Here is a 12,677-nt window from a genome sequence, read left to right as displayed (position 1 = left end):
CTACAAATAATAAATGCTGAGAGGGTGTGGAGAAAAGGGAACCCTCTTGCATTGTTGGTGGGAATGTGAACTGATACAGCCACTATGGAGAACAGTATGGAGGTTCCTTAAAAAACTAAAAATAGAACTACCATATGACCCAGCAATCCCACTACTGGTCATATACCCTGAGAAAACCATAATTCAAAAAGAGACATGTACCACAATGTTCATTGCAGCACTATTTACAATAGCCAGGACATGGAAGCAACCTAAGTGTTCATCGACAGATGAATGGATAAAGAAGATGTGGCGCATGTATACAATGGAATATTACTCAACCATAAAAAGAAACAAAACTGAGTTATTTGTAGTGAGGTGGATGGACCTAGAGTCTGTCATACAGAGTGAAGTAAGAAAGAGAAAATCAAATACTGTATGCTAACACATATATACAGAATCTAAAAAAAAAAAAAAAAAAAATTGTTCTGATGAACCTAGGGGCAGGGCAGGAATAAAGACAGATGTAGAGAATGGACTTGAGGACATGGGCAGGGGAAGGGTATGCTGGGACGAAGTGAGAGAGCAGCATTGACATATATACACTACCAAATGTAAAATAGATAGCTAGTGGGAAGCAGCTGCATGGCACAGGGAGATCAGCTCGGTGCTTTGCAACCACCTAGAGGGGTGAGATAAGGAGAATGGGAGAGAGACACAAGAGGGAGGGGATATGGGGATATACATATGCATATAGCTGATTCACTTTGTTATACAGCAGAAACTAACACAACACTGTAAAGCAATTATACCTCAATAAAGATGTTAAAAAAAAAAGAATGTTTGTTGTAAAAATTCACAAAATATGAGTAAAAACAGAGTAAAAATGCGTACTTTGCTCTCCCTAGCACCGTTTTTCAAGGGCAAGTACCATCACTAGTTACTTAGGTACATACTTTCTATAATCATGTAAATATATATAAACATGCTTCCAAAGAAGAAACAAATGTGACCATATTTTACATACTTATCCACAATGTGAGTTTTTACTGAAATATATTTTGAACACATTTCCATATTAGGAAATACATGTTTCTTCATTCCTTTTAACAATTTCATGAGATTTCGTTGTATGAACGCACCATAATTAATGAATTAATTTCCTCTGAAAACATTTTAAAAATGATGCTGAAATGAATACACACACAAAGATTGAGAGAGAGAGAGATGGGAGCTGGTAGTTGGTGTCTACAGACAGGCCAATTGTGCTTGGAACAGAGTTGATTGTAGAGAAGTCTAGTTTATGAATGCTGGCAGCTTTTCACATTCTCCAGTGTTCTTCATCAAAACTGCTAATAAGATTACTGGAAGAAGTGAGGGATAGGACAAAGTATGTAATTAAACAAGCGTCTTTTTAAACCTAGCATTTTACTAGAGACCACGCAAAATACAACAGTAATATATATTTATTGAATGTGCATTATTCAATAGGAACTTCACATAATTTTCTTCATATAGATGTTTAATTCTTTCATGAACTCAATGAGGACGGTACTATTATCATCCCTGTTTATAGATGTGGAAACTGAGGCCAAGATCACATAGCTAGAAAGTGCTATAGTTGGGAATGAATTGGTCTGGCCTTATATCATTTTGTTTCACCATAGCAACCTTTTAAAAAATGAATTATACTAGAATAAGAAATGGAAAGGCAGAAGAAAATATTTCTTTGTTTTCTAGCTATCAGTAATGTCTAAGGTCCCTGGTAAAATGTGATCTTTTCATCAAGACAAAGGTATAGAAAGGAGCTAAGATACTGGTATGTCGAAGCAGTAGAAAGGGAAAATGGTAGAGTGCCCATTATATGGACCAACTAACCCTAACACCTTGTTGGAAAAACAATATATATTATACTACAACAAAAATGCAAACTGTCCATTTGCAATCAATTTCTCTTGATTTCTAGATACACTGGTGATGATACTCAATGCTACTGATGCAGATGAACCAAATAATTTGAACTCCAAAATAGCCTTCAAGATCGTAAGACAAGAACCTTCTGATGCACCAATGTTTATTATTAACAGATACACTGCAGAAATTCGAACAATGAATAATTTTCTGGACAGAGAGGTAATTATTTTTTCTTTGAGTGAGTTGTAGTCTCAAAGGAACTGATTCTAAAAGCAAGAGTTCTAAGAAAAGAAAAAGAAAAAGAAAACAATACTTTAAAATTTTAATTACATAACGTTTTCACATAATGGTAATGACATAAATATCTGTGAGGTGAAAAAAATAGGAATCCCTCAAATAGATTTTATACTCATTTTTCATTTAATCTTACTTAGCATTTGTCTCAATTTAAGAAAACTACATTCTGAGAGTACATAAAAACACACACAAGGTAGAAGCAAAAGCTCTATTTTTTTTTTTTAAAGTATGTCCTATAATGAAGTAAATTTAAGAAACAATTGCTATTATGTCTCCCATCTGGGTGAGTCACAATGCGTGTGAACACGGTAGAAGCTCCAAGAATTTTTACGGGCTAAGAAACTTGTTTATCTTTCTTTTTTGTTTTGTTTATTTGTTTGTTTATCTTTCTTTAATCCAGCATATCCTAAGCGCATTTAAGAGAACTCTTTTTTTTTTTTTTCTCTTCCTATATCTCACCTACTGACAGCCCACTGAGTACTTTGGGAAATGAATCACAGAATCAGAATGATGGATAAGAATTAAGTGACATCCAGACCAGTCTTTTCATTTACAAATAAAAAAAAAAATTACTGATTGTTACCAAATTAGAACCAGCATTGCATGGTTTCTATAATGCCATGTGGTCCCTTGATTTAATTTTAAAATATCAACTTTTTCCATTATGTTTTTTAATGTGGATAGAATATAACTGATGTGCATACATTTTAGGGTTATAAATGAGGAAGTTTTATTTTCTGTTTGATATTTAATTAAATTACATTTTAAGTATTATAGTTATTTTAAAATGACATCTCCCTGCTAATGATTCCTAGATTTAAGATAAATCAGATTATTTTAACACTCTTTATTGATCCAAATGCCATCAGTTTCTAGGTTACCATTATGTCCTTTTTTACTTGTTTGAGAATTACCATAAGAAGAAATTGACTATTTAGATATTTCTCTCTCAAACTTTCCTAAAGAGCCCAGTGGGTTTCCTTTAACATGAAAAGAGTTGTAATGGTGAAGAGCTCTAAAAAGTAAAGGAACTCGGCAATCACTGGCAAGCCACCAGAGCAGATATTTTATTCTTTCTAATTTTTATTTTTTATTGGATTATAGTTGATTAACAATGTTGTGTTAGTTTCAGGTGTGCAGCAAAGTGATTCAGTTATGCGTATAAATGTATCTATTCTTTTTCAAATTCTTTTCCTATTTAGGTTATTACAGAATATTGAGCAGTGTTTCCTGTGCTATACAGTATGTTCTTGTTGGTTATCTATTTTATTTTTTTATTATTTTTTTAACTATTTATTTTTTATTGGAGTATAGTTATTAATAGTGTTGTGATAGCTTCAGGTATATAGCAAGGTGATTCAGTTATACATATACATGTATCTATTCTTTTTCAAATTCTTTTCCCATTTAGGTTGTTACATAATATTGAGCAGAGTTCCCTGTGCTATACATTAGGTCCTTGTTGGTTATCTATTTTCAACATAGCAGTGTGTACAAGTCAATCCCAAGCTAACAGTCTATCCGTCCCCCCACCCTTCCCCACTGGTAACCATAAATTCATTCTCTAAGTCTGTGAGTCTGTTTCCACTTTGTAAATAAGTCCATTTGTATCATTTTTTTTTTAAGATTCTGCATATAAGTGATATTATATGATATTGTCTTTCTCTGTCTGACTTACTTCATTTAGTATAATAATCTCCAGGTCCATCCATGTTGCTGCAACTGGCAGTATTTCATTCTTTTTAATGACTAATATCCATTGTATGTATGTACCACATCTTCTTTATCCATTCATCTGTCGATGGACACTTAGGTTGCTTTCATCTATTGTAAACAGCACTGCAATGAACATTGGGGTGCATGTATGCTTTCGAACCATGTTTTTCTCCAGATATATGCCCAGAAGTGGGATTGCTGATCATATGGTAGCTCTATTTTTAGTTTCTGAAGGAAACTCCATACTTTTCTCCATAGTGGCTGTACCAATTTACATTCCCACCAACAGTGTAGGAAGGTTCCCTTTACTCCACACCCTCTCCAGCATTTACTGTTTGTAGATTTTTCACGATGGCCATTCTGGCTGGTGTGAGGTGATATCTCACTGTAGTTTTGATTGGCCTTTCTCTAATAATTAACGATGTTGAGTATCTTTTCATGTGCCTTTTGGCAATCTGTATATCTTCTTTGGAGAAATGTCTATTCAGGTCTTCTGCCCATTTTTGGATTGGATGGTTTGTTTTTTTTGATATTGAGCTGCATGAGTTGCTTGTATGTTTTGGAGATTAATCCTTTGTCAGTTGCTTCATTTGCAAATATTTTCTCCCATTCTGCGGGTTGTCTTTTCGTCTTGTTTATGGTTTCCTTTGCTGTGCAAAAGCTTTTAAGTTCCATTAGATCCCATTTGTTTATTTTTGTTTTTATTTCCATTTCTCTAGGACGTGGGTCAAAAAGGATTTTGCTGTGATTTATGTCATAGAGTGTTCTGCCTATGTTTTCCTCTAAGAGTTTGATGGTGTCTGGCCTTACATTTAGGTCTTTAATCCATTTTGAGTTTATTTTTCTGTATGGTGTTAGGGAGTGTTCTAATTTCATTCTTTTACATGTAGGTGACCAGTTTTCCTGGCACCACTTACTGAAGAGGCTGTCTTTTCTCCACTGTATATTCTTGCCTCCTTTATCAAAGATAAGGTGACCATATGTGCGTGAGTTTATCTCTGGGCTTTCTATACTGTTCCATTGATCTATATTTCTGTTTTTGTGCCAGTACCATACTGTCTTGATTACTGTAGCTTTGTAGTATAGGCTGAAGTCAGGGAGCCTGATTCCTCCAGCTCCATTTTTCTTTCTCAAGATCGCTTTGGCTATTCGGGGTCTTTTGTGTTTCCATACAAATTGTGAAATTTTTTGTTCTAGTTCTGTGAAAAATGTCATTGGTAGTTTGATAGGGATTGCATTGAATCTGTAGATTGCTTTGGGTAGTATAGTCATTTTCACAATGTTGATTCTTCCAATCCAAGAACATGGTATATCTCTCCATCTGTTTGTATCATCTTTAATTTCTTTCATCAGTGTCTTATAGTTTTCTGCATACAAGTCTTTTGTCTCCCTAGGTAGGTTTATTCCTAGGTATTTTATTCTTTTTGTTGCAGTGGTAAATGGGAGTGTTTTCTTAATTTCACTTTCAGACTTTTCATCATTAGTGTATAGGAATACAAGAGATTTCTGTGCATTAATTTTGTATCCTGCTACTTTACCAAATTCATTGATTAGCTCTAGTAGTTTTCTGGTAGCATTTTTAGGATTCTCTATGTATAGTATCATGTCACCTGCAAACAGTGACAGCTTTACTTCTTCTTTTCCGATTTGTATTACTTTTATTTCTTTTTCTTCTCTGGTTGCTGTGGCTAAAACTTCCAAATCTATGTTGAATAATAGTGGTGAGAGTGGGCAACCTTGTCTTGTTCCTGATCTTAGTGGAAATGGTTGCAGTTTTTCACCACTGAGGACGATGTTGGCTGTGGGTTTGTCATATATGGCCTTTATTATGTTGAGGTAGGTTCCCTCTGTGCTCACTTTCTGGGGAGTTTTTATCATAAATGGATGTTGAATTTTGCCAAAAGCTTTTTCTGCATCTATTAAGATGATTACATGGTTTTTATTCTTCAGTTTGTTGATGTGGTGTATCACACTGATTGATTTCAGATATTGAAAAATCCTTGCATCCCTGGGACAAATCCCACTTGATCACGGTGTATGATCCTTTTAATGTATTGTTGGATTCTGTTTGCTAGTATTTTGTTGAGGATTTTTGCATCTACGTTCATCAGTGATAGCGGCCTGTAGTTTTCTTTTTTTGTGGTATCTTTGTCTGATTTTGGTATCAGGGTGACGGTGGCCTCATAGAATGAATTTGGGAGTATTCCTTCCTCTGCAATTTTTTGGAATAGTTTCAGAAGAAGAAATCCGTGTTAACTCTTCTCTAAATGTTTGATAGAATTTGCCTGCAAAGCCATCTGGTCCTAGACTTTTGTTCGTTGGGAGTTTTTTAATCACAGTTTCAATTTTAGTACTTGTGATTGATCTGTTCATATTTTCTATTTCTTCCTGGTTCAGTCTTGGTAGATTGTACCTTTCTAAGAATTTGTTCATTTCTTCCAGGTTGTCCATTTTATTGGCATACAGTTGCTTGTAGTAGTCTCTAATGATCCTTTGTATTTCTGTGGTGTCCTTTATAGCTTCTCCTTTTTCATTTCCAATCTTATTGATTTAAGCCCTCTCCCTTTTTTTCAGAGCAGATATTCTTAACCTGGCATTTGTGGAGAGCCCTCAGGACGTCTCTAACTATGAATTCTCTAAAATTATATCCACAACTTTGAGTGAGGATGCATATATGCATGTGTCTGGGAAAGACTTCATGGCTTTTACCAGCTTCTAAAATTTAAGCACCTTTGTGTAGATTCAAGAAAACAGATCATCAATAACTGTACTGCCACCCCCCAAAAATGCAAACCATTTGCTATCTCTTTATTCTTCAGGGGTTGATAATTTAGGGTACAGAATTTTAATTACATAAATTCTTGGTAAACCTTAATCTCTCCCCTCCTGATCATTTTGTTCTGCTTCACCCTTTACAAACTTTTGCAACATATAATAAGGAATGATGTCTTTTAAAATTTTTGCTTCTTTTACATGATGCTGGATAAGAATTTTTGGGAATCGAAGTGGCAACTTCATATTGATTCATGTGAGATTTGTGAATTTTCAGTATTCTGTGTTACCTCTATCTTCATCATAGATTTATGTAAACGTTGATACAACATTTTAAAAGATCTTTGTATGAGACAAAATAAAAACTGTCTACATCAACTGTGGTATTGTTTGTTGTGCATATTTTTAGCAATATGGCCAGTACTCTCTATTTGTAAGAGGCTCAGACCGAGATGGTAGGGCAGATGGAATGGCAGCAGAGTGTGAATGCAGCATTAAAATCCTCGATGTCAATGATAACATCCCATACATGGAACAGTCATCAGTAAGTATTAGTCCTTGAATTTAACAACAACTTTAGGTTCATTACCTTCTCAAATTTGTTCAAACAATTCTATTTGTATATGTACATGTTATCTTTAGTCACACACAACCCAAATGTACACAAATATTTCATCTCATGTTTGTTTATATAATACATATGAAAAAACCCCATTTGAACAATGAAAAGTGAGACCACATAGATCTCTTTTCTATATCATGAATAACTATAAACATTCTATATAAAACTAATATAGTTCTATTTCTCACATAGTTTGTGCTAAAATTTTTTTACTTCTTGTTTCAGTATTCCATAAGTATTGAAGAAAATGCTCTAAATTCAAATTTGCTCCAGATTAGAATAATTGATTTGGATGAGGAGTTCTCAGCTAACTGGATGGCAGTCATTTTCTTTATCTCTGGAAATGAGGGAAATTGGTTTGATATAGAAATGAATGAAAGAACAAATGTGGGAACTTTAAAGGTTATTAAGGTATGGAATAATTATCCTAAATATTTTGTTTTCTTGGTTTTTTTCAAAGTGTTAATCTTAAAATGATGTCAACATTTCACAAACTTGAGTGGGTGAAAGAATAAAAATTAATGTGTTTTAGAATTATACATGATATAGAGCTTTTTTATAGAGAGTTTTTCTGCTTATATAATTTCGTAAAGACAGGCATTGAACTTTTTACTTGAAACTCTTTTCTATCAATACAATATTCCCTCACAGATCATACATTTTTAAACACAAATCTTATTTTATGCTTACAACAAAGTACGATTAATCCTTTAGGTTTGTTTTACACATTTGAAGAATATTTTTTGAAGCAGATTAATCACTGCCTAAAAAAAAGGTGTCCCTGTCAACACTGTACATCAATTATTATTCATTAATAACATTCATCACATAAACTAAAAGTTGTTAGTTCATCCAGTGTGTTTCCACAGAATTAAAATTAAATAACTGTAATTGTAGGATTATCACATTCTCATCTCACTTCTGCAGCTGACCCAGGCTTATTACAGACATAAGTATACTAGAGACTTGGTCCAAGTCATAGAGATTTGGTCCAAGTCAACACAGTTCTCCTATGTCCCCTCTACATTACTGATCCACCACATTTACCTGCAGTAGAATTTTCTCTGAGATTCGAGGGGGAAAAAAGTCTGACTCCTAGGGAGCTGATAGTGAAGATTTCACCCTGTGCTACAAGACTTGTCAGTCTATTTTTTTAAATCTGCAATAGCTGTGCATGGATTGTACGTGATGCATGCAATACGTATTCCTCATGGTAAAATGTAATCCCTCTTTAACTGTTTTCTTCCTTCAGAATTGCTCTGGGAAATAAACTCCTAAGGAATTCTGTCCCTATAGGAATGTGTGATCATTTGTCTCATATGTCTTCATAAAGTGTCACCATGCCTACAGCTTCCATTCACTGAGGCAGTGTGCGGATGATTTAGTTTATTCTCTACAGCATCCCTGTAAAATACGTTATATGCCCACATTACAAATAAATATATTGAGGTTCAGAGAGAGTTTGTAACCTGCTCAGTTCTCATCACTAGTAAGTGGGACAGCTGACATTCAAACCTAGGCTTCTCTAGCTATTAAGTTCACATTCTTTCCACTACACTATCTAGGTTTCCCTGCTGGGGAAACTGAGTCCTAATCTATTTCACCCCAAACTATGATATTACTTTAGAAAATTAATTCATCTATCTGGCCTCAACATCTCTGTCTGTAAAATGGGAATTATGTTGATTTTTCTCCCAGACATGACATCATATATTAATTCTTTTGTTAGGATTATATATATATATGTAATACGTGTGTGTGATGTATATGTATACATAATTTTATAGCCATTCTTGGAGTTGCAAATAAAGCTAATATTAGAGCAAAGACTGAAAATTTTAGCTAAGTAGAGAGCTCAGTGTGTGAATCGATGGTCATCTAAACTACTGTTATGTGAAAATTTTAAAAAATATAGTTGGTATTTATAGGCATAATGCATAGTTGTGGATTTTATGAGTAGTGGATTTTGACACCGTCTTTCATAATGAAAATGACTACTTGATAATTTTATAATATAAAGTGAATTTTTCCAGGATATGTTGAATAAAATATGGATTTCTTTTTATTATTTATATACTACATTCTATTATTTGATTTATTGAAAGAAGTCACATATACATAGTAAAATTTCTTGTAAATAGTTCTTTATGGATAAAATCAGTCAAATGATTGAACCTACGATATACTTGGCCCATTCTTCCTAATAAATAGAGCTATTTTCTGAGAAACCTGAAATGATAGCATCTAACATAAGCTCTCTTTGCACTACAAAATGCATGGATTTGACCACCTGTATTATTTTAAGTTTTTTAATTTGGTGGACAATTGGAACTCATACATTTTCAACTTTTTCAACAAAGGATCGAAGACAATTGGACTTTTTCTTACTGTATTTTCATGTGTTTGTATTGAATTGAATATAAAGTAAGAATAGAGTGTGTATTTATATGTATTTATATTTAATTAAAGAAAAAGATGTAAGAATTTTTTTGCCTATTATCAAAGAATTTCTCTTTCCTCTAGAATGTTTTTTCCCCTTAGAGTAAAACGATTTCACTCTGTATTTTCTAGCCCCTAGATTATGAAGCTATGAAGAATCTGCAACTTAGTCTTGGTGTTAGAAATAAAGCTGAATTTCATCAATCAATTATGTCTCGATATAAACTCACAGCAACTGCAGTCTCTGTGACTGTGTTAAATGTAATTGAAGGCTCAGTGTTCCGTCCAGGTTCAAAGACATTCATAGTAACTAGTGAGATGGTACAAAACTATCAATTGGGAAACTTTACAGCTACTGATCTGGACACAGGTCTACTTTCAACCACTGTTAGGTAAGACTGACATTTTCCAACTAATTTTCATCACATATTGAAGTTAAGTAAATATGTTCTTTTTAGAAATTTGAAGTATCTGAATTAAAATATTTGTCACTATTTTTGAAATTCAATCATAAAACGTACTAATTGGGGAATTGTTACCTAATTTAGACTGTTTAACTTAAGAAAATATAAAAATTTGCGCAAAATGTAAGATGGAAAAATGTGAAGGTTTAAAATGTGAAAATATTGTATCTGGAAAGTTTGACGCTCCTGTGTTTATGTATTTTATTGACCAGTTAGCTGATTACTACATATCATGGTTATTCCCCTTGGAAGATTTGATGGATTGATTCTCCCATTGCAAATTTGCCCAGATTGAAATCAATTAGATTTAGTTAATGCATTTCAGTTACTTTCTCTCTTTAATCAGCATGTAATATTGGTCAACAATCACCTTGATATGAAAAATTGGTTACATTAAGGAAAAATTAAGCTGTGTAGTTTTTTTTTAACTCTACGTATCCGAGTGTTTCTACTTGATCATGAAAAATCTGTGTGTATATGTGCACAGGTATTTTGCAAATGTGCTTGTGATCAGGAATAATGGTGGAGTGGAAAGACCTCACAAATGAGTTTTAAAAGTTCTTTCTCTGTGTTCCTCTCACTCCATGTGAGTATTTCAGTTATAGCTCTTATCACACTGCACCGCCATTACTGATAAGCTCTCTTGTACTCCACAGATGTGAGTTCACTGAAGGAAGACCACACCCCTATCTGACTCCTTATCAAGTTCTGTTTCCTGAGTTTAGCACAATGCCTGACACAGAGAGTTATCTAACCAATGTTTGTCTAACGAACATGTAAATGAGAAGGAAAACTTCGAAGTCAAAGATGAGAGGAGAAAGAGAATAGAGAATAGGATAGAGGCACAAGACAAGGACAGAGTTTGGAATCCACAAGAAGTCCTGTATATTCACTGAGTATATGAGGAGGGGAGTGGAAATAGGGAAGGGATGAAAGCCAAGCTGCTGAAGAAGTAACTTCTTTGGTAAAAGAATAGTTTAGAATTAGCAGCAGCCCAGGAAGTCCCAGCATCTGGGCTGTCCAGGACAGTTCTGATGCTACCAAAATCAAATGAAAATGAGACTGCAGGTATCAGAGGATTATTCGTACATCTAAGTGGGCTAGATGTAATAGACATTCCATTACAAGTGGCTGCTCAGTAATTCTTTTTTCTTAGATTTAAATCTTCATCCATTTCTGAATGTCCTCAAACAACTGGAACTGCCCCCCCAAAAATAAAGTCTCCAATAATTGAAAATTATATCCAGGAGTTACAACTACTGGCTGGAAACATGGTTTAAAATCAAAATCTCTCTTTCTCTCCCCCCTGCCTTTAGATAGCTAACATTAACTTGTACCATTGTCTTTCAAATACAGATATGTAATGGGAAGTAATCCAGCTGGCCTAATCACTATTGACTCAAAAACAGGCATAATTATTTTGAGAAATAAAGTTACTGTTCAACAATATAAAACACTTAAGGGAAAATACCAAGGAACAATTCTATCTATAGATGGTAAGAAATCAATTTAATTTTTTCCCGTCTACTGGAAGTTATATATACATTCAGAAACTAAAATTTTAATTACTGTCTTTTGAAGTAACCCTTTTTCCAACAAAAGTTATCATACTGGGTATTATACAATCAAATCCTGAATGATACAAGAGACATTATAATTTAGGGTTTAGACCGTGAGCTCTAGAATTAGACTGGATTGGTATCTCGTAACATCACTTACTAGCTCCAAGATTTTAGAGAAGTTATTTAACCCATTTATCCCTCAGTTTTCTCTTCCATAAAATGGGCCAATAACATTATGGATTTAGAAGTACTTAAGGAGTTACTACATGTAAAGCACTAGACGAGTGCTGACATTCAATAAATGTTAGTTCGTATTAATGTCAGTAATTGAAAATTTTTAATTGTACTGTAAAATTATTTTCAAACAGACCTAAAGCCAAGCTAACTTAACTTTACGTGATCCTTGGAAAGTTGATGTACAATTTCGTGTAAACAATTCGGAATTAGCATGCTTATATTACTTTTCAAAACCAACAAACTTAAATTAGGCTAATCACTAGAAGGGAAGTTCCTCGAGGCTAATTCTAAGCAATACTTGCTACTTCAATTTCTCTTCCTCCCTTCTTCCTCCTTCTCTCCCTTTCTTCCTCTTTTTCTTTCAATTGTCCTAAAAAGGGATTGACAATTTCCACTTGCTTCACAAGTTTAAAAGAAAGAAAACAGCATTTCTTTAAAGTCATTCAACAACTCAGAATTTTTACCAAATTATGCTGGTCTTTTCCACAATCAGTCAAAATAAATGTAGTTTTAAAAATGTTTATCACAAATCGAAATGTTTATTCCATCTACATATAAAGTTTATTTCAGTGCTGAAATTGTCTTAAGCAGTTGCTAGTTTACTCCTTTTCTTACATCCAACATCAAGCTTAATTGGACACATGAAAGAGAAATTGGAAATTTAATTTACTAAAC

The 12,677-nt window shown here is 33.7% G+C and overlaps 1 protein-coding gene across 13 annotated transcripts in view; it reads left to right on the top strand.

The window, feature by feature from the left end:
• The window catches only part of LOC309639137 (desmoglein-1-like), an 888,370-nt gene that overhangs the window by 840,200 nt on the left and 35,493 nt on the right, over nucleotides 1–12,677 (top strand). For all 13 annotated transcript variants that reach the window (XM_082415988.1, XM_082415992.1, XM_082415995.1 and 10 more), the window contains 5 exons: nucleotides 1,946–2,112; nucleotides 7,088–7,222; nucleotides 7,526–7,711; nucleotides 9,872–10,131; nucleotides 11,560–11,699. In XM_082415988.1, the coding sequence (XP_082272114.1) occupies nucleotides 1,946–2,112; nucleotides 7,088–7,222; nucleotides 7,526–7,711; nucleotides 9,872–10,131; nucleotides 11,560–11,699 (888 nt within the window). The remainder of the gene's footprint in view (nucleotides 1–1,945; nucleotides 2,113–7,087; nucleotides 7,223–7,525; nucleotides 7,712–9,871; nucleotides 10,132–11,559; nucleotides 11,700–12,677) is intronic.

The sequence above is a fragment of the Balaenoptera physalus genome (genome assembly GCF_965194825.1).
Source record: "Balaenoptera physalus genome assembly, chromosome: 12".
Classification (NCBI taxonomy): domain Eukaryota; kingdom Metazoa; phylum Chordata; class Mammalia; order Artiodactyla; family Balaenopteridae; genus Balaenoptera; species Balaenoptera physalus.
Note: the sequence above shows the minus strand (reverse complement) of the source record. Positions and strands in the feature narration are given on the sequence as shown.